The sequence below is a fragment of the Leptodactylus fuscus genome, chromosome 10, assembly GCF_031893055.1.
Source record: "Leptodactylus fuscus isolate aLepFus1 chromosome 10, aLepFus1.hap2, whole genome shotgun sequence".
In the NCBI taxonomy this organism is placed as follows: domain Eukaryota; kingdom Metazoa; phylum Chordata; class Amphibia; order Anura; family Leptodactylidae; genus Leptodactylus; species Leptodactylus fuscus.
The window spans coordinates 8,107,660-8,129,482 of record NC_134274.1 but is presented as its reverse complement, the minus strand read 5'-3'; the positions used below and the strand labels follow the sequence as shown (position 1 = coordinate 8,129,482).

The following is a 21,823-nucleotide window of genomic DNA, read 5'->3' as shown; positions in this document are numbered from 1 at the left end:
ATAGCAATGCTATCTCCAACCTCAGACAGATTTCTTGAGCCCACCCTCCAACACCCCTAGGAACTAGACCATTGCACCTTTCAAATTTGTGTGTCTTCTACTGGAACACTGTGTTAGAGCCTTGGTCCACTGGAGGATCCTCTAGTACTCGGTGATCGGTCCAACACTGCACACACATCAGAAGAATGAATCTGGATGTTCTGCCTGGAGAAACCATGGACTAGCCCCACTGGATGTGATAAATCCTCTGGGACAACAGAAATTCAAGTGTCAGTCTTAGAGTTTTGCCATGGATCCTCTTACTCAGAACAATGGAAGTTACTGACACAGGATCATGTCATTGATAATAGATAACCCTTGATCCCTTAGTCTTTGAGTAATAGAAGATAAGGACTGGAGGTTTTAGAATAATTCAGGGATTTATTAGGATGCCACATTTAGGGTTAAGTTATTTTTGGATGAATTTTTTTTAGAAATTTTTTTAAAACTTCTTATCATGGGGATTTGTTTTCAGTCTGTCCAAACCCCACAGGAGAACACGCTGAATGAGATGGACCTCAGTGGTAGGTAATACACACACACACACACACACACACACACACACACACACACACCTAGTAGAGATTTAATAAAGAATTCCATAGTTTGCCTAAAAATTTCATTTGGGACATAATTTTGGTAGAAATAGACCTTTTATGATGCTTGTGTAAGTATCATGATGTAAACGCACCACATGTGATCGCAGTCTTCAGCCTTCATGAGGCTCTTCATAGTGCTAGAAATTCCTACATCTCATGTCTACCACCATGCTGCACCTCCCAAGTATCTGAGACCAATATACTCCATATCTTAAATCTTATAATCCAGTCTTGAAGACTTATCTTGACCTGCACCAGTTCTCTGGAATGCGCTACGTCAGGGCAATGAGGTTAGTTCTCCAATGCCACCATTTTAGGTGAGCCCTAAAAACATCTTATTCTCAAATCGTCTTACCGTTCTCCTCAAGTCTTGATTTTACAATATCTCTGCCCTCCAAACTTATTAAACCTCTACATACTATATGCAGACACTGGTTGGTGACTGATTCCTGTAGCTTCTTGTGGACTATAGTACTATACGAGCATTTCTTACCAGTTGGGTCACCCCCTATTTTCCCACCGATTGTAAACTCTTTTGAGCAGTTCACATAAATCCACTACAATGTTATGTCAGCTATGTTTGCTTTGTAGGAATATAGAGAATTATTCTTACAAGTATGTGAAGAACACCAAAGAAAGAATGTCCTCATCGCTGCCCCAAACTCTTTCACACCCTGCGCCGGACATAATATAATAGAAGTAAAATTCCACAATTTCACAATATCTTAACATGACTTACATTCAGTGTGACATGGGTGACGAAATAATGGACATCTCAAAAACGGCAAATTTTTCTTTGTTTACAAAATAAGTAGAAGGTCGGGGAAGTGGAAGATTTCCTTCCATCACCTCTCCTGGGCTCCCTCGTGGTGTCCAGTCAAGGTCTTCTTCCATCATGGTCCTCTTCCATCATCTTCTGGAACTGGGAACTGCCGTGACCTGTGACTGGACTGAAGTGGTCACACTGGGTGTGCTGACATCATGACTCGCCTCCGCTTCCTCTTATTATCTGGTTTCTGAGAGTTCATTGGTTGAGGAACCCCCAAAATCAGGTTTGGCCAAAACGATCAATCTTTCCAAAATTCACGGAACAAACCTGACTCTCTACTAACCATCTCGCTCATCTGTACAACCAAAGTTTGGGGGTTTTATGAGTTTTTTTTTAAAAATTTGGGTTGGGGGGGGGGGGTTTGCACCTTGACAGCAGTAAGATAATCCACTTATTTTTGGCCACAGTGTATCACCATCCTCAATCTTCTCTGCAAAATCTTTGTCCAGGAGACTTGACCCATTACTAGGTTGTCTCGATAAAATGCAGTAAACCAGTTCTTACCAACATACCAGGTCCATCATATCCTCCACAAGCAATTCTTTTGCTAGGAGTGGTTATTGCCTTAGGACTGTTTACAACCCGGACAAGCCATGTGATAAACAGTTGACTGAGTTCAGTCCTGTAAGTCTGGCGGATACATGGACAGTATGTCCTGGCTCAACCAGACTGTTGGACACCTAGTCCAAACACTTAAGCCCACTAGATGTAAATGTCCCCCTGCCCATGTGGCCTGGTTTGTTGGTGGGTACTCAAAATAGAAGGGTTGGCAGAACACTATTGGGGATCCAATTTCCATTTCTAAACCTACACTCATGCATTTGGATGGCTATTTAGTTGCATAGTTCCCATATCTTCAGCTTTATTTTTAACTATAAAGCTTGTCTTAGACTTTTAGATGTTTTTCGTAAATCAATAGCAAAGAAAAATGCTGCTTTCTCCATTTCAGGCTGTTTCCTCTCATTCCATTTAGAACAATTAGTTATCTCACTATATATAAAAAAGCTACCTAAGCCCTGCAATGTCTCTTCCAGAAGCCCCTTCCTTGCTCCTCTTCTCACCATAGACCTCTACGTTCAATGGAGAAAGAAGCATTTTTCTTAAATGGAAATCACGCCCCATGAATTATGAGTCAGAGCATAATGACGTAGCTGCACTTCTCATGACCACTGAAGCCTATTGCCATCAGCAGTGACCCCACATTGGAGACCTCATCCAGGGGGACAAAACGGGATAGAAGATGGCATAAGACTGGACCATACCTGGAGAGATGAGGATAAGGATGTAATAAGAGGTCCAGGGAAGGTGTGGGACCCCACAATATAATAGCATTTTGGTTCTGAAACACAACTTGTGGGTGAATCTCATAATATTTGCAAGGTTCACCCATCACTAATAGAAACCTTATGTGGCCACCTTCAACGTGATGTTCTATTGCCATTGAACAGAGTATACAGCTTGTTGAGTTGAACATAAACTAATTAGCTGATGTTTCCTCATTATATATAATTACATGAGCTCTTCATTATATAGAATTATATTCTGTTCAGCGTCTTAATGGTTGTCATTCCCAGGAGCTTTACAAACCTCAAGGAATTCAGTAGATAAATATAAATATCCCTTGGTTATCTCCCCGTCTCCATAAGCCATTCATGTATCTGATGGAGTGCTTGGTCTCAAACAAAATTCTTTAGTTCAACCTTGTTCTCTCGAGAGAAAAATGAAGGCAACAAACTTCACCGTCACTGAATTTGTCCTCCTCGGCTTCTACGAGCTTCCAAGCTTCCAGTTGGTTTTATTCCTCATATTTTTGGTCATTTATGTAGCGATGTTGGTTGGAAATTCAGTAACCACTTGTCTGTTTTGCTTTGATCGTCACTTTCACAGCCCCATGTATATGTTCTTATGTAACATGTCCGTATTGGATATGTCCTTCACCACCATGGTTCAGCCCAAGTTATTAGACACGTTTCTCACCGGTAACAACGTCATCTCCTACAATGGGTGTATGACTCAGGTCTTCTTTTTCGTGGTGCTCATGGTGTCGGAATATTTCATCCTGGCTGCCATGGCTTATGATCGCTACGTGGCCATATGTCATCCATTACGTTATTCTCATTTCATGAGTCTACGAGTCTGTTTCTGGTTGTCATGCACGTCTTGGAGTTTTGGAGTCCTTGAAGCTATTCCTTTTGTCATTCTAATATCCTCTTGTACATTTTGTGGGTCAAATGAAGTAGACCATCTCTTCTGTGACTTGAAGCCTCTAATGAAACTTTCTTGTAGCGACACCAGTACGATAGAGATGGTAATATTTGGATTTGGCGCCGTTGTTGGCTTTGTTCCCTCCATCATGACCTTGGTGTCCTACGTATATATTATCTCTACAATCTTGAAGATGAATTCTAAAAAAGGAAGACACAAAACCTTCTCCACCTGTTCCTCCCATCTCACAGTCATCCTCTTGTTCTATGGAACGGTCCTTGGCATGTATATGAGACCCAAGTCCAGCTACTCCATGGACCAGGACAAGGTGTTCGCCACTTTGTATTCTGGAGTCATTCCGATGCTCAACCCTCTCATCTACAGCCTGAAAAATCAAGAAGTCAAGAAAGCTCTGCAGAGAATAAGGAAAAATATATATTCTTGGAAAAAAATGAAGTTAAATGACCAACAGCCAAAGTCATGTCTAGCCAAAACTAATGTAGGTAGATGTCTTATGTGTAATGGTTTACTGGAGATGGCTTCATCCAAAAGTGTCCGGAGTTAGGAAAATGAAAAATTGACTTCTGTTTCACAACATTTCAGGATGAGATGTTGAATGAGATGGATTTTTCATCTTGTGACCTAATATAGTTACTTACTTGATGTGTATCTGTTCACTGACAAATTCAAGGTTCCTTCCACAATCCCTGCCAAGCATGCCTGCAATAGTAATGATTTAGATTTGTGGTTACAGTGGGAAATGTATTGTCCAAAGAATTTCCAGAGATCTTAAATGGGTAGGGAGGTATCTAGCTGGTTATTTTGTCACACATGAGAAGATGAAGATGGCTACTTTCTGCGCACATTGATGTTTCATTCACCAGGGGGCTTTTAGTCCACCCTTCCTGATCACTGATGGGACCCAGCAGATGGACCCCCGGCGGTGTGACACTTATCCCCTATATTTTGGATAGACCAAGACTTGTCCTGTTTGACATTGAGGTACAGACCAGCCAACATCTTACTTAGAGGGGTTGTCTTATATTTTATATATAAAATGTATTTATTTTTTGTTAGGGTTTCTGAAAGGGCCATGAGGATAATAAAACTTTACCAACCTTGTTACCACCGTTTCAAGCAACGACGGCTCAACTTACACCTCTCTGGGCTGTTTGTGACCACTGCGTCCAATCATAAGCCTCACTGGTGACCTCCACCAATGTCACAGCATCCACCTGCCTTTTCTTAAGGTTTCCATGCTGAGGTCTGGGATTCAGTGCAATGTTCACCAAGCACAAATAGGACATCACTGACGTCAACCAGGAGACCTGTATATAGAAGACCTCAGTTTGGGAGAGGTGCGTAAATTATCTCATAGATTGTCAGCTCTTGTGACTAGGGTCCCCACTGCTATTATTTGATACATTGATTCATAGATTGTAAGCCCTCTCATAGACTGTAAGACCTCGCGGGCAGGGCCCTCTACCCCACTGTGCCAGTCGGTCATTGTTAGTATTATATCTACCTGTACATTCTGTGTACTGTATGTAACCCCCAAATGTAAAGCACCATGGAATTAATGGTTCTATATAAATAAATAAATAAATAAATAATAATAATAATAATAATTCTTTGTCACATTGTAATGTCTGATACTGTCCTCTAAAAAAGTCATTTGTCTGTTTATGGTCCCTTCAGCAGCCCTATTAGACATAGAGCTCGGCGACCCTTCTCATTCTGTTTCCCAATTCCCACATCCTTGACCCAGTAATTGTGAAAAAAGAGGCAGTGACGGGGTCTAAGAAGTTTGTAAGACATGGTGGCTGGTATAGATTTTATGTTGGGTTCTCAGAGTTTTGCTGTACCTCTGGTGTTTAGGTTAGAGATACAGAAACTGCTGAACTAGACATAGATTCAATAACTAGGTTACCAAATCCTCCGTAAACTTGAATCCTCCAATCAGACATTACAGATTCCCCTCCACTTCCCCCATACTTATCATTACTATCAAGAAGGAAGAACCGCCTCTCATGGTTCAGACTATCATGCTAGTCTTGTAAGGTTGGTGACTTCATTGAATAAGTCATGCTCTTGTCTCCTTCACCACCTTTTATTGGTCCAAAGTTTTTCTATAAGGAAGTAAAAAATTTTAGATTTTTTTAATTGCAATAATTTTATATTTTTAATGAGGACATTTCGACTATGGTTCCTTTATTAGGTGCTACTCCACTGATTCTGGGACTGTTAGAATTTTCCCTGTAGCCTCCACCGTTCCTGATCCATTAATGCAGTTAGCTTTGTTGCCTAATGTGCTATTTAGGTTCTGAACTGTCAGGGGGGCGGGATCAGTCAGGGGGGCGTGATTCAGACCTCCAATCAGAGGCAGCTAGTATCAGAATACACACCCATCCTTGCTTGCTTCTGCCCAACTCCGCCCTCCTGACAGTACAGAGCCTAAATTGCCAATTGTTGGCACATATTTGTGACTTTGGGGTTAAACTATGCCCCTTTATTTTTCCTGAGAATCCACACCAACATGTCTGGCTCATTGAAAAACATTAATCCAACCTAAAGCCACCAAGATGGGCCATACTGTGCCAAAGGTACACCAGAAGTGGCAACATCTATACAAGGTAATGGACTCTAGATTGTAAGGACACGTTGATCCAGGGTTCTTATACTGACTGCTAGATTGGAGTCTGAAGGATTTTTTTTTCCCTCTTAAATGGGGCAATTGGCAGGAGCCTCATGGAGATTTTTGCCTTCCCCTGGACCAACACTGTAGGGGATTATAGGTTGGGCTTGATGGACTGATGACTTCATCCAGCCTTATTTACTATCTAACTATGTTAGTCTCTAGTCGTAGCCATTGGGTGACTGTTTGTTTACATTATCAAGGTTGGTCTAGTGCCCCTAGTGGTAGATTATCGAGTGACCCATAACCAATACAGCATGGTGATACAGTAGGAATGGAGTTTGGCTAGTTACTGTGTAGGGACCCTACAAAGGTCAGTCAATGGAGCTGCTGCTCTTCTGACTCTTTGGTCCACTTTTGTTCAGTTTTAGCCTCAACTTAACTTGTAAACATACAGAATAGTGGTGGTTACTTTTTGAGCCAATAAAACTCTGCCCCATTACTTTTATAATTGGATATAATCACAAGACGACTAAATTAACGATATAAAAAGACTTTGTAACTAGACTTGTTGATATTCTCGGGAGTCTTTGTTAGAAGAACTGAATCCTCCGGTGACAATTTCTAATGAATAAATGTTGCATGTAGCTCTTGTTTTTTCCCACTTTTGGCAAACAACCATTTCTGTTATGTGTGACATTATACCGGCTACTTCTCCAGAGGTAAATTTATCCTTCTACCTAACTGAATGGAAATGACAAACTTCACCGTCACTGAATTTGTCCTCCTCGGCTTCTACGAGCTTCCAAGTTTCCAGTTGGTTTTATTCCTCATATTTCTGGTCATTTATGTAGCGACGTTGGTTGGAAATTTATTAACCACTTGTCTGTTTTGCTTTGATCGTCACTTTCACAGCCCCATGTATATGTTCCTATGTAACATGTCTGTATTGGATATGTCCTTCACGTCAATGGTTTTACCCAAGTTGTTGGACATCTTACTAACCGGTAACAACGTCATCTCCTACAATGGGTGTATGACCCAGGTCTTCTTTTTCGTGGTGCTCATGGTGTCGGAATATTTCATCCTGGCTGCCATGGCTTATGATCGGTACGTGGCCATATGTCATCCATTACGTTATTCTCATTTCATGAGTCTACGAGTCTGTTTCTGGTTGTCATGGACGTCTTGGAGCATGGGTATCTTTGAGGGCATCCTTTACGTCATTCTAATGTCGTCTTGTACATTTTGTGGGTCAAATGAGATTGACCATCTCTTCTGTGACATGAAGCCTCTTATACAGCTTGCGTGTAGTGACACAAGTGTTATAGAGACAGTAATACTTGGGCCAAGTGCCGTCATTGGCTTTTTTCCTTCCATCATGACCTTGGTGTCCTACATATATATTATCTCAACAATTCTGAAGATGCATTCTAAAGAAGGAAGACAAAAAACCTTCTCCACCTGTTCCTCCCATCTCACAGTCATCCTCTTGTTTTATGGGACGGTCCTTGGTATGTATATGAGGCCCAAGTCCAGCTATTCCATGGACCAGGACAAGGCGTTTGCTGTCTTGTATTCTGGAGTCATTCCAATGCTCAACCCTCTCATCTACAGCCTGAAAAATCAGGAGGTGAAGAAAGCTCTGGGCAAAATAAAGAAACACATGCTTGAAGATTCCTTATCGGGCTAGGAAGTTCATAGCTGTACATTGACCCAACTCCACCATGATATCGGGAACGTGTTAGCCACATGAATGCAATCATTTGCATGGAGAAGCATATCTAGTTTAAGTGAAGTATCCTCAAAAAAAAAACTTGATAATCAGTGGACTGTGGTTGTTACCACCAGGGTTACCTTCACGTGACCTGTTGAGGTATTCTAAGCTTATGCTGTGGCTGTTGGGACTGGGTCGATGAATTTCTGTCCATATTACTACCAAGTCTGGACAGGACCAAGGAAGTGGTGAATGTTGGTGTGAGGGGCGCTGAGGATACAGCTGGTTGGTGCTCTCCTTTCGTGATGGGGAAAAGGGACAGTTGGGTTGTAAGTGGGAGAGGGGCAGGATTTATATTTGTATTGTATTGTTACATTTTTGTACTTTAATAAATTGTGAAACCTTTAATGAAAACTGATTTAAAAAATGCTTTTTTAGATTTGTGGGATTGCTGTCTATGGTTAAATTTTGGAAAGTTTTCTATGTCCATGTGTCAAGGGGTCATGTATGTGTCATGTATCCCCATGAACATATCTAGATGTAAAGTGAAACATTTTAGCAAAAATAATTTTTTATTTTATTTTTTTTTTTTGCAGAGTTTTAAACCTTTATTCTAGCCATCTAGGTGGTGACATCTGTTGTCTTGATCGCTTGCCTATGGATATGATGATGAATACAGGAACTTTCTATGTTCTGGGACTTGTCAAAACCACAATAAGGACATCATGGCTGGTTATCTTCTCATATGTGTAGTGTCCTCCTGATAACCAGCCATGATGTCCTTATTGTGGTCAGGTTATCTTCTCATACATGTAGTGTCCCCTCCTGATAACCAGCCATGATGTCCTTATTGTGGTCGGGTTATCTTCTCATACATGTAGTGTCCTCCTGATAACCAGCCATGATGTCCTTATTATGGTCAGGTTATCTTCTCATACATGTAGTGTCCCTTCCTGATAACCAGCCATGATGTCCTTATTGTGGTCAGGTTATCTTCTCATACATGTAGTGTCCCCTCCTGATAACCAGCCATGATGTCCTTATTGTGGTCGGGTTATCTTCTCATACATGTAGTGTCCTCCTGATAACCAGCCATGATGTCCTTATTGTGGTCAGGTTATCTTCTCATACATGTAGTGTCCTCCTGATAACCAGCCATGATGTCCTTATTGTGGTCAGGTTATCTTCTCATACATGTAGTGTCCTCCTGATAACCAGCCATGATGTCCTTATTGTGGTCAGGTTATCTTCTCATACATGTAGTGTCCTCCTGATAACCAGCCATGATGTCCTTATTGTGGTCAGGTTATCTTCTCATACGTGTATTGTCTCCTCCTGATAACCAGCCATGATGTCCTTATTGTGTCTAGGTTATCTTCTCATACATGTAGTGTCTCTCCTGATAACCAGCCATGATGTCCTTATTGTGGTCAGGTTATCTTCTCATACGTGTATTGTCTCCTCCTGATAACCAGCCATTCGACTCAGGAAAGTCACCAAGTCCACTATGACACCTCAGCAAATTTTGCCAACACCTCTGCAATGTAACTGGCACAGCAGGGGGCGCATGTCTGAGGGCATCTAACACACCAAAGCCCCTCTATTACCCCACTATCACAGCCTAACAACTACACACTTTACACACTTAAAAAAACCTCTATCAAAGTAGGAAAATACCTGGAAACCTTCTTTACTCCCCAAATGGATGGACACAAACCCCAATTTAAGCTCAACAAACATTAACAACCACCCCTTTAAATCACGTTGCCCATGACAACCACAGATGGAATAGACAATGGGAAATCCTTCAGTCCCCACCCTGACCTGTCATTGTGGATGTGTGTGATGGGGGGAGACCTTCCAAAATTCACTTTTCTGGCCCTTCACATGAGCCCTTCCAAATTCAGTTCCAGGCCCTTAAGCTGAGCTCCAGCAGAGATTGAGGCCCTTCAGGTGACTTCAGCCTCTACCTGCAGAGTTTTAGGCCATTTAACGTAGTTCAGCCTTCACCAGCAGAGATTTGTTGGTTCTTTGGGTGAGTTGAGCCTCTAACCAGCAGAGATTTAGATTTTTGTCCCTTAGAGTGAGTAGAGTCTTTAAAATACAGTGTTTTTGGCCCTTGGGGTGACTAGAGCCATGTAGCAGCAGTGTATTATATTTTGGCCCTTGGGGTGACCCCTAAAAAATTAGATTTCAGGCCCTTGGGGGTGAGCCCTAAAAATTATTTTGCAGGCCCTTGGGCTGGAGCCCTAAAAAATTGAGTTGCAACCCCCTCGGGGTGGGGGGTGGGGGTATCCTGGAAATAATTAAAAAAAAAAAAAAAAATCATTCAGTAGTAGGGGCTGGGGTTGGAGGAGGAGTATGAGGAGGAAGAGAAAATTGGGTGCTGGCAGCTTCTCTCCAGTACCTGGACTGTGGAGTGGATACCCAGCTGAACATCTATGTCCTCACCCATGTCCCCTGCTGCTACATGATTTGCAGATTGATTTTATATTTAGCTCTGATAAGATCTGTTATTTCCGGCCTAACCAAAGCTATAAGCCCTGTATCACCCTGAGAACAAGCTCTCCCTATCACTCCAAAACGAAAATGAGACGAAGATGGCCGACACTATTCTTATGAATCAGAGGTCACATGTTTTCAGCAGCCAATGGGGTTTTTCAATTTTTTTCACTGTCTCCATTGTCGTAGTTCCTGTCCTACCTCCTCTGCACAGTTATTGGTGCAAAAAAAAAAAGCGCCAGGAAAGGTGGGAGGGGATACGAATTTTTACTGCGTTTGCGGCCTTGTATTTGATTGGAATTAAATATCCCGAACGGCCTGATATTCGATCGAACGGTGTTGGCTCATCTGTAATTAAGACCTCTTCTTCATTACAATTCTACATCTCCTCTCCGTAGACTTTATTATTGTCATTCCCGGGAGTCTTCATTATAAATAATGGGACACATAAACCCCTGGTGTGTATTCTCGTGTATAAATATTCTGCTTACACCTCACCATTTCCCATTGTTGTCTTTGCGGCATATTACATTATAAAGCTGATTTATTGAATATTTAATTTTCTATTGATTACATGGAGGTGACCAATGTCACGGTCAATGGCTTTGTCCTCCTCGGCTTCTACGAGCTTCCAAGCTTCCAGTTGGTTTTATTCCTCATCTTTCTGGTCATTTATGTGGCGACTTTGGTTGGAAATTCAGTAACCACTTGTCTGTTTTGCTTTGATCGTCACTTTCACAGCCCCATGTATATGTTCTTATGTAACATGTCCGTATTGGATATGTCCTTCACGTCAATGGTTTTACCAAAGCTGTTGGACATCTTACTAACCGGTAACAACGTCATCTCCTACAATGGGTGTATGACTCAGGTCTTCTTTTTGGTAATGCTCATGGTCTCGGAATATTTCATCCTGGCTGCCATGGCTTATGATCGGTACGTGGCCATATGTCATCCATTACGTTATTCTCACTTCATGAGTCTACGAGTCTGTTTCTGGTTGTCATGCACGTCTTGGAGTATTGGCTTCCTTGATGCTATTCTTTACACCGTTCTAATAGCATCATGTATATTTTGCAGGTCAAATGAAGTAGACCATCTCTTCTGTGACTTGAAGCCTCTTATGATGCTTTCTTGTAGTGACACCAGTATTATCGAGATGGTAATACTTGGACCAAGTGCCGTCATTGGCTTTGTCCCCTCAGTCATGACCTTGGTGTCCTACATATATATTATCTCAACAATCTTGAAGATTCATTCTAAAGAAGGAAGACTCAAAACCTTCTCCACCTGTTCCTCCCATCTCACAGTCATCCTCTTGTTTTATGGGACAGTCCTTGGCATGTATATGAGACCCAAGTCCAGCTACTCCATAGACCAGGACAAGTTTTTTGCTATATTGTATTCTGAAGTCATTCCAATGCTCAATCCTCTCATCTACAGCTTGAAAAATCAAGAGGTGAAGAAATCTCTTCGCAAAATAAAGAAACAAATGTTTTGTTATAGGGAGTTGTATCAACACTGAAGTAGTGAATGGGGATCAGGATGAGTATTGCCAAACTCCATGGGATGTCCGGAGATCGTTGACACTTAACCATCTTGACCATGACGCTGGACTGTCTTCCAGTCTTATAGATTTGGCACTGTTGACCCCTGTTCTTATAATTGGTGAGGGTCTTAGTTACCCTTATCAGTTATCCTATAGATGGGTAATAATTTGCAATTTTGTGAATACCCCTTTTAATTTTCAAGTCTACAGAGGGTATTGTCTATGAAAAATTTGCAAACCTGATTAAAGTGTAACGATAAAACCAAATTGTCTGATTTAAGCATAAATTTTTGAGTAATCTTGTTCATGACGTCATCATACTGCACAGGTGACTGACTGTAGTTTCAAGACCTTCTAGGTTCTGCTTTTTGGGTTTGTTGGCCACACTTACATCCTCTATTATCAGAACTTCCCACGCTCGTATACAAGACTTCTCCCGAGCTGCACCACTTCTCTGGAATGCTCTACCCCGGACAATCAGATTAACTCCCAACTTCTACAGTTTCAAACGCAAACTAAAGACACATCTTTTCAGACAGGCCGATCACAATTCCTAATGCTAACCCTTCCGTTCTTGATGCCTTTTCAGCCTAACATAGTTGTCCAAGCTCTATCCACATGTTAACCCCTTAGCGACCCTTGACGTAACTGTACGTCATGGGTCGCATGGGGATGTATGGAGCGAGCTCACACGCTGAGCTCGCTCCATACACGGCAGATGCCGGCTGTATAATACAGCCAGGACCTGCCAATAACAGCAGCGGTCGGTGCCCGAGCCGATCGCTGCTGTTAACCCTTTACACACTGCGGTCAAACGCGACCGCAGTGTGTAAACGGCGCCGGCGGCATGGGCGCCGCCATGTTTCCCCGATCGCCGCCCTCCTGAATGTCACATGAGGGCGGTGATCGGTTGCTATGACAGCCGGAAGCCTATTGAAGGCTTCCAGGCTTGTCTCTGCACTAGATCTATTACAGGATGCCAGAGGCCGCCTCTAATAGAAGTGCTGCGATTCTGCTATTCACTGCAGTACTGTAGTATTGCAGTGAATAGTATGAGCGATCAGACCCCCTAGGTTTCAAGGTACCTAGGGAGTCTGATCATAAATGTAACAGAAGAAAAAAAAAAGTTTTTAAAAGTATTAAAAAAATAAAAAAAATATAAAAGTTCAAATCACCCCCCTTTCCCTAGATTAGCTATAAAAGTAATTAAAGAACATTAAACATAAACATATTAGGTATCCCTGCGCTCCAAAATGCCCGAACTATTAGAATATTAAAACATTTATCCCGTACTGCGAACGGCGTAGCGGCAAAAAAAATAAAAACAGCCAAAAAGCGTTTTTTTCAACACTTTGCCTCCTATAAAAAGTGATCAAACCATCAGATCTTTCCCCAAATGGTATCAATAGAAACGTCATCTTGTCCCGCATAAAAAGACACCACAACCAGCTCCATACATGGAAATATGAAAAAGTTACAGGTGTTAGAACATGATGACACAAATTTTTTTTCTATTTTGCAAAGTTTATCATTTTTTTTAAAAGTATCAAAACATTTCAAATACTATATAAATTTGGTATCACCGCGTTCGTACTGACACGTAGAACACAGGTAACATGTCATTTGTACCAAACAGTGAACGCTGTAAAAATTAAACCCATAAGAAAATGGCGCAAATGCATTTTTTCTCCAATTGCACCTCATTCTGAATTTTTTTCCAGCTTCCCAGTACATTGCACAGCATATTGAATGATGCCATTACAAAGTACAATTTGTCCCGCAAACAATAAGCCATCATGTGACTCTGTGAACTGCAAAATGAAAAAGTTATGGCTCTTGAAATGTGAGGAGGGAAAAACGAAAATGCGAAACCAAAAAATGGCCTGGTCCTTAAGGGGTTAAAGGACACAACTAGTGACGGCTCACAAAGTTTTGTTTGTGTAATGACTGTAACCTCTATTACAAAATTGTCTGAACACTGTATAAGCAATGCTGCCCCTGCTACCTCTTGTGTCACCCCCCCTCTACCTCATAGATAGTAAGCTCTTTTGAGCAGGGCCCTCAGTCCCATTGTGTGAAATGACGTTCTTTGTTATGTATGTCTGTATCGGAACCCTATAAATTGTACAGTGCTGCGGAATATGTTGGCGCTATATAAATAAAATGTATTATTATTATTATTACAATATTATGTTACAAATATTTTTGTCTTAATTGGCAGTTTTTACATTTCTACAACAAGATGGCAATATTCCCGTCCTCGCCTTTCACCACCTTACTCTCATTCCCCAACATGGCAAAGTCCAAGCAAACTATGGTATGTCCTGGAGGAAGGAACCGTTCCGTAAACCGATTTTGTTGCTTCCGAGAGAACAGACAGAGTAGCTATATGGTTAACAGCAACAAGACAAGGATTGGACAATTCATGATCGAGGACACAAAGTTACAATACAATATTGTGCAAAGTTTCAAAGCAGGTGTGGAGAAATCCTGTGAAGTAAGATTGCTTTCAGAGATAGAAGGGTTAATAGTCATAATGTAAATTCACAAAATGAACGAGAAATGTAAATCTCATTAATATTTGGTGTGACCTTTGCCCTTTTCCTTCCATCAGTTCTTCTTGGTACTCGTCGACAGTTTTTGCCTGGTAGGTTGTTCCCACCATCTTGGAGAACAAGGCTCAGATCTTCTGTGGATGTTGTTTGCTCCAATCCATCTGTCACTTCATGTCATCCCAGACAGACTGGATAAGGAGATCAGGACTGTACCTGTGGGGGCCGGATCATCACTTCCAAGGTTATTAACCCTTGTGTTTCTGAAAGTATTCTTACTTTGCAGCACTTGTTTACTTTGCAGGGTTAAGTTTCTTTTCAGTAGGAAAGATGTTCCGAGTTATCTGAGCAATTGTCCATGTGACACGTAAAGGGTAACACTGCGGCAAAGGTGCATTCTCCAAGAGGCTGGTACTGGTGTCTCAGCAAAACCTTAAGATGGGAAGGCTAGACATTGGACATGGAAACTGGGTAATCTTCTGGGACTCACAATAACACATTTACTCTGAGATGTATGGGAGGTGCTGGTGGTATCTACAATAGTTTGCCTCTGATTCTCTTCACGTCAATTTCTTCTAGCTTCATATTCTTGACTATAAATCTAGTATAAAGAAGAGACTTAAGGGGAACACAAGTAATGATATAAGTGAAGGGAGAGAGGATTTTAGTATAAAGGGAACCCTAGACCAACTTCAACCCTTCCCACTTTATTAGACCCCACTCCACTGATCTTGATACAGTTGGAATGTTACTAAGCAATCGCTACAATTAGTTTCCACACCCAATATGCTAATTATCCTGGTTTAGTCCTGGATTGGAGAAGATGGGCAGGGACAGCCCACCTGACTACAAAGAGATGAATTATTATATTGCGTCCTGACACAGCAATCGCTCAGGAACTAGAGAAAAATTCCAACTGCCCTGGAATCACTGGAGCTCTTATAGAAGGATGCAGGGCGCTGGAGTTGGTGGTGAAAGGTCTTTAAGAGACCGGATTCAAGAGAGAAATAAACCTTTGCAGAAAACCAGAACCATATAGTATTCAGACAAGGGAAAGGGTCACAAGGTGGCTTAGCAGAGATGTCTCAAATGAATGGGACAAAGCTTCAATATCCAGAACAGATACTACTAACTATATTGTTCCATGCACCGGAGGACTGTGCACACCATAGTGACCATAGTACTGACCCAAGCGCTGCTGCCCCATCAAATGGTTGATATATTGGGGTGCCAAGAGTCAGAATCCCTCTGATCTGATCATGAACCACCTTGAAAGGGGTTGTGCTGTTAGGGTTCAACCACATGGAGGAAAATGGTGTGGAATTTCAGCAATGAAAAAAAGCCTCCTATTGACTTCAATGGGTTTCTTTTTCTGCTATCAACGTCAATGGGAGGCTTTTTTTTTCAGCACTGAAATTCCACACCACATTCCTCACCATTTTCCTCCGTGTGAATGGACCCTTAAAGATGCTTATTCTCTATCCATAGGATAGAGGATTGGTGTCATATCACTGGTCATTGGGTCCCTCACCAATCAGGAATTTTGGGAGATCAAAAGTCCCCACTTGTGAACGGAGTGCCAATGCGCTTATATGATTGGTGCTCTATTCACTGCTATGGGGCATTGTTGGAGAACATAGTCAGGCAGCACCATAGACATGAATAGAGCACCAGCCCTTGTGCACCATTTACTTTTGCTCCCCCCCAATCACCTTATTGCTGGGGGACTCGGTGGTCCGGATAGGGGAAAACTGTCCTTGATTTCACAATACCTTTAAGGATATGTCCTAAATATTGTAATCTCAGAAAACCCCTTTAAGTAGACAGAAATGCTCCACCCTAGTCATCATTATTTCAATTTGCAGCACACTGGACAACTGCAATGAGGGACGAGACTGGAGAGAAGGACAAGAGCGATGATATGGGCTTCTGGTACGTGGCCACATTCTCGTCATTTAGGATAGAACCAGACTTAATCCGAATTTTCCAAAAGTTTAGGGTTTGACCCGAATCTAAAACTTTTGGGGTTCTAACTATTCTACTCTTTGGTCTTCTAAGACCACAAAATACAATATGAGAAGGTCACAGGTATTGGAGTAAAAGTAACAAATCTTGCCTCACCTCTGCCCCATATGACCGTTAACACCCAATCAGAATTCTTAGCAGCGACCCCGAGGAGTGTAATGTCATCCAGATGGTGGAAGAGACCTGAAGAAGATGCCGGGGAACCACCAGATGCCCAGGAGAGGTGAGTATAACTCTTTATTTTTACTCACCTCTCCTGGGCCTCAATTTACTCCATGGGATGATAAAGGAATTTCCGGTTTATGCCAAATCAGTCCGGTCCGAAACAAATCAGAGCGCCGAAGTTTATGAATATTTGTTGGAACAAATTTTGTGCGTTTCACCCATTTCTATAAGTGGAAGAAGATGACCCAGAGATTCTCTGATTTTAGTTGATCTTTGATCATATATAGCCTTCAGTTCTTTCTGTATAAATCTTATAGATTAGACAGTTTTATAACTTTACATTTTTCACTTTGAATATAATTAATAAATCTTCATCATTCTAATTATAAAAGTTACATTCTAGTTTCTTCTTTATTATCGTTCCCCGGAGTCTTTATTATCGTCAATGAGAACCCACTGGTTCATTCCCAGGAGCGCCACAACCTCAAAGCTCGGAAGGGGATTCCAATTATCCGTGTTGTATAAATTCACTATTCTCGATACCTTTCATTCTCAATGATCCATCCATGAATCTTCTGAAGTTGTCTTGCTCTTCCTTCCATCTCATTAGAAGGAAATGGAGGTGACAAACTTCACCGTCACTGAATTTGTCCTCCTCGGCTTCTACGAGCTTCCAAGCTTCCAGTTGGGTTTATTCCTCATATTTCTGGTCATTTATGTAGCGACGTTGGTTGGAAATTCAGTAACAACTTGTCTGTTTTGCTTTGATTGTCACTTTCACAGCCCCATGTATATGTTCCTATGTAACATGTCTGTATTGGATATGTCCTTCACCACCATGGTTTTACCAAAGCTGTTAGACATCTTGTTAACCGGTAACAACGTCATCTCCTACAATGGGTGTATGACTCAGGTCTTCTTTTTCGTGGTGCTCATGGTGTCGGAATATTTCATCCTGGCTGCCATGGCTTATGATCGGTACGTGGCCATATGTCATCCATTACGTTATTCTCATTTCATGAGTCTACGAGTCTGTTCCTGGTTGTCATGCACATCTTGGAGTATCGGCGTCCTTGATGCCGTTCTTTACACCGTTCTCATATCCTCTTGCATGTTTTGCAGGTCAAATGAGATTGACCATCTCTTCTGTGACATGAAGCCTCTTATTATGCTTTCTTGTAGCGACACCAGTACTATAGAGACGGTAATACTTGGACCAAGTGCCGTCATTGGCTTTGTTCCATCAGTCATGACCTTGGCTTCCTATGTGTATATCATCGTAACAATCTTGAAGATGCGTTCTAAAGAAGGAAGACGCAAAACCTTCTCCACCTGTTCCTCCCATCTCACAGTCATCCTCTTGTTTTATGGAATGGTCCTTGGTATGTATATGAGGCCCAAGTCCAGCTACTCCATAGACCAGGACAAGATGTTCGCCATTTTGTATGCAGGGGTCATTCCAATGCTCAACCCTCTCATCTACAGCCTGAAAAATGAGGAGGTGAAGAAGGCTCTGGGCAAACTAAAGAAACAAATGCTTCAATGATCCAGAGATTTCTTTTGGTGCCTATGTCTTCTCCATTCCAACTCACTCAATTCTCCGAATTGTTGTTGTGTGTAGTCTTAAATGGATTTGCCTACAAAAAACTTTCATGGCCAATCCGCAGGATGGAAGAGTTGGTCGAGCGTCAGCTATCTAATACATGTGGCCAGCTTAAGCTATGATCTGAAGGTAGGGATAGGTACGACCATCCCAAAAAATTTGTCTAGTTTTTCTTAAAAATTATTAGCCCTATACAGAAATGACTGATGTAAAACTATTAAAGTGAATAGGATGGGACCAGGGAGCCATACAAATCCCAGCAAGCTGAGCTCCTATAAGGACTGTTGCAGTCTCATAGCTCCATCTTACTGGTTTTTCTATCTGTAAATAACATGAAGCGTTGGACTGTCCATCGGACAAGCGTTGACCAGAGATACACCAGGACTAGAGATGAGCGAACACTAAAATGTTCGAGGTTCGAAATTCGATTCGAACAGCCGCTCAATGTTCGTGTGTTCGAATGGGTTTCGAACCCCATTATAGTCTATGGGGAACAGATACTCGTTAAGGGGGAAACCCAAATCCGTGTCTGGAGGGTCACCAAGTCCACTATGACACCCCAGGAAATGATGCCAACACCTCTGGAATGACACTGGGACAGCAGGGGAAGCATGTCTGGGGGCATCTAACACACCAAAGACCCTCTATTACCCCAACATCACTGCCTAACAACTACACACTTTCCACATTCAAAAAAACCTCTATCAAAGTGGGAAAATACCTGGAAACCTTCTTTACTCCCCAAATGGATGGACACAAACCCCAATTTAAGCTCAACAAACAGTAACAACCACCCCTTTAAATCACGTTCCCCATGACAACCACAAATGGAATAGGCAATGGGAATTCCAAAAGCCCTCACCCTTAACTGTCATTTTGAGTGTGTGTGTGTGTGTGTGTGTGTGTGTGTGTGTGTGTGTGTGTGTGTGAGATGTGGTAAGACCTTCCAAAATTCACTTTTCTAGCCCTTAACATGAGCCCTTCCAAACAAAGTTACATGACCTTAAGCTGAGCTACCAGCAGAGATTGAGGCCCTTGGCATGAGTAGAGCCTTGCACCAGCAGTGTTTTTGGCACTTAGGGTGAGTTGAGCCTTGTACCAGCGTGTGTCCCTTAACATCAGGCGGGCCCTAAGTTCTGCGCTTTGCACAAAAGTTCCACATTAACTAGGCTGAATGGTACAAAGATTAGTAGGCCCGAGAACCAGGAACAGGTCTTGCAATGGCTGTCGGATAACGCTTAAAGCACATTGTCCACAGCCAGTCAACCTCTACCTCCTCTTACCCAACAGTCTTGTCCTCCTTCCACCCAAAATTCCCAATCTTCCCAGAACAATAACCCCAACTGTCCCTGCTCCCCAGAGCTGTTCTCCCTTCCTTTGACTGTACCGCAACCTGCCCCTCCATTTCGCGATTCCACGGACCTAACAGACGAGTATCTGTGTCCAGATGCTCAAACACTAGAGTCTCCTCCATTCCATCTCCGGTCGATTTGGTGGCGGATGACCAGCAACCCACCCTCATCGACGACGATGAGACGCAGTTGCTGTCAGGGCAGCCAGTTGACATGCGCATTGTGCAGGAGGAGGAGGCGAGACAGGAGTTGGAAGAGGAGGTGGTGGACGACGAGGACACCGACCCCACCTGGACAAGGCAGATGTCAAGCTGGGAAAGTAGTGTGGATGTTGAGGCAGGTGCAGCACCAAAAAGGGTAGCTAGAGGCAGAGACATGTCCAGAGGCAGAGGTCAGCTGCTTTGCCGAAGCCAGGCCAGACCCGGAATGTCCGAAGATGTTCCCTTTTGTACCCAGCCCAGAAAAACTCCCCCATCGAGGGCACGTTTCTTGAAGGTGTAGAGTTTTTTCAAGGAATGCGCCGAGGACAGATATAGTGTCGTCTACACAATTTGCCTCTCGAAATCGAGTAGGGGCCCTGAGAAGAGCAACCTGTCCACCACTTCAATGCACCGTCATTTGGAATCCAAGCAATGGAATCAGTGGCAGGCAGCAACGGCAGGACAAACGTCGCCCGCCGTTCATGCCACTGCCTCTGCTCACAGTGCTGGCGATGCACTCCAGAGGACGAGCCAGGACATCACTTCATCTGCCTCCGCCACTTTGTTGACTTCTCCCTCATCCTCCCCTGTTTCTGTCTTATCTCCTTCTCCTGCACCATCAAAGGCACCATCAGGCGCTTCTTTACAACAACCCACCATCTCTCAGACATTGGAGCGCCGGCAGAAATACACTGCTAACCACCCACCCACGCAAGCCTAGAACGCCAACATCGCTAAACTGCTGGCCCAGGAGAGGTTGGCGTTCCGGCTTGTTGAAACTCCCGCCTTCCCGGACCTGATGGCAACTGTGGCACCTCACTATGCTGTCCCTAGCCATCTCAACTTCTCCCGGTGTGGCGTCCCCGCCTTGCACCAGCACGTGTCACTCAACATCAGGTGGGCCCTTAGTTCCGCGCTTTGCTGCAAGGTCCACTTGACCACCGACACTTGGACAAGCGCCTGTGGTCAGGGATGCTGCAGTGCTTATCTTTAATGAATGTGAATGTGGTGGAGTCTGTTCCCCGGGTGCAAACTGGGGTGGCCTATCTCCTCTCCCAGGCCAAAATTCATGGCAGGAGTAGACTGAAACCCTACGACGCTGCAACCTCCACCACAGCTACTAGCGGCAAACGCTAAAACACTGGTGTGGGGAGACGTCAGCAGGCGGTGCTGAAGCTCATCAGCTTGGGGGACAGACAGCACAGTGCCTCCGAGGTCAGGGATGCCATCCTGGCTGAGATGGCATTTTTTTTTCCCTGCTACACCTGGGGCCTGGCATTTTTACGCCTGTGATAATGGCTGGAACCTGGTAGCGGCTCTGGAGCTTGCCAGCCTCCAACACGTTCCATGTTTGGCCCACGTCTAACCTAGTGGTGCAAAGTTTTTTAAAAACATACCCAAATGTACCGAAGCTACTGTTGAAAATGCGGCGCTTGTGGGCCCACTTTTGCAAGTGCACAGGAGTCGCTGCTAGCCTAAAAACACTCTAGCAAGGCCTACATCTGTCCAAACACAGGCTGTTGTCCGTCATTCACACACGCTGAAACCCTACAATACCATATCTTGAGCAGGGTGTGTGAGCTGCACAGACCTTTGATGGAGTTCCATCTACAAAACCCAAGGGTTCCTCAAAGTCAGCAACCAAAGTTTCTGCACCATGAGTTTCCAGGGGTGGCAGAGTTATGGCTAGGGGAAGAGGCATGGATAGGGATGATGTCTAGGGGCAAAAGCAGTGTGGATGTGGAGGCAAGCTAAGCAGGAAAAACTGGGGGTACAAGCTAAGGCATGGACTGGGGTGATGTCTAGGGGCAAAAGCAGTGTGGATGTGGAGGCAAGCTAAGCAGGAAAAAC

General features: G+C 43.1%; 3 protein-coding genes across 3 annotated transcripts; all 3 read left to right on the top strand.

Moving 5' to 3' along the window:
* The first annotated feature begins 3,187 nt into the window (after nucleotides 1–3,187).
* On the top strand, nucleotides 3,188–4,237 carry LOC142183275 (olfactory receptor 5AR1-like). The gene has a single exon (XM_075258303.1). It carries the CDS (start codon nucleotides 3,188–3,190, stop codon nucleotides 4,235–4,237), a length of 1,050 nt encoding a protein of 349 aa, XP_075114404.1.
* Nucleotides 4,238–7,055: 2,818 nt separating this feature from the next.
* On the top strand, nucleotides 7,056–8,000 carry LOC142183274 (olfactory receptor 5AR1-like). Its single transcript, XM_075258302.1, has one exon. The coding sequence runs from the start codon at nucleotides 7,056–7,058 to the stop codon at nucleotides 7,998–8,000; it is 945 nt and encodes a 314-aa protein (XP_075114403.1).
* A 3,100-nt stretch (nucleotides 8,001–11,100) lies between these two features.
* Nucleotides 11,101–12,051, top strand: LOC142183273 (olfactory receptor 5AR1-like). Its single transcript, XM_075258300.1, has one exon. The coding sequence runs from the start codon at nucleotides 11,101–11,103 to the stop codon at nucleotides 12,049–12,051; it is 951 nt and encodes a 316-aa protein (XP_075114401.1).
* The last annotated feature ends 9,772 nt before the right edge of the window (nucleotides 12,052–21,823 follow it).

Excerpts from the sequence above, each read along its gene's own strand:
- LOC142183275 (XM_075258303.1), top strand. The coding sequence starts at position 3,188 with ATGAAGGCAACAAACTTCACCGTCACTGAATTTGTCCTCCTCGGCTTC.
- LOC142183274 (XM_075258302.1), top strand. The coding sequence starts at position 7,056 with ATGGAAATGACAAACTTCACCGTCACTGAATTTGTCCTCCTCGGCTTC.
- LOC142183273 (XM_075258300.1), top strand. The coding sequence starts at position 11,101 with ATGGAGGTGACCAATGTCACGGTCAATGGCTTTGTCCTCCTCGGCTTC.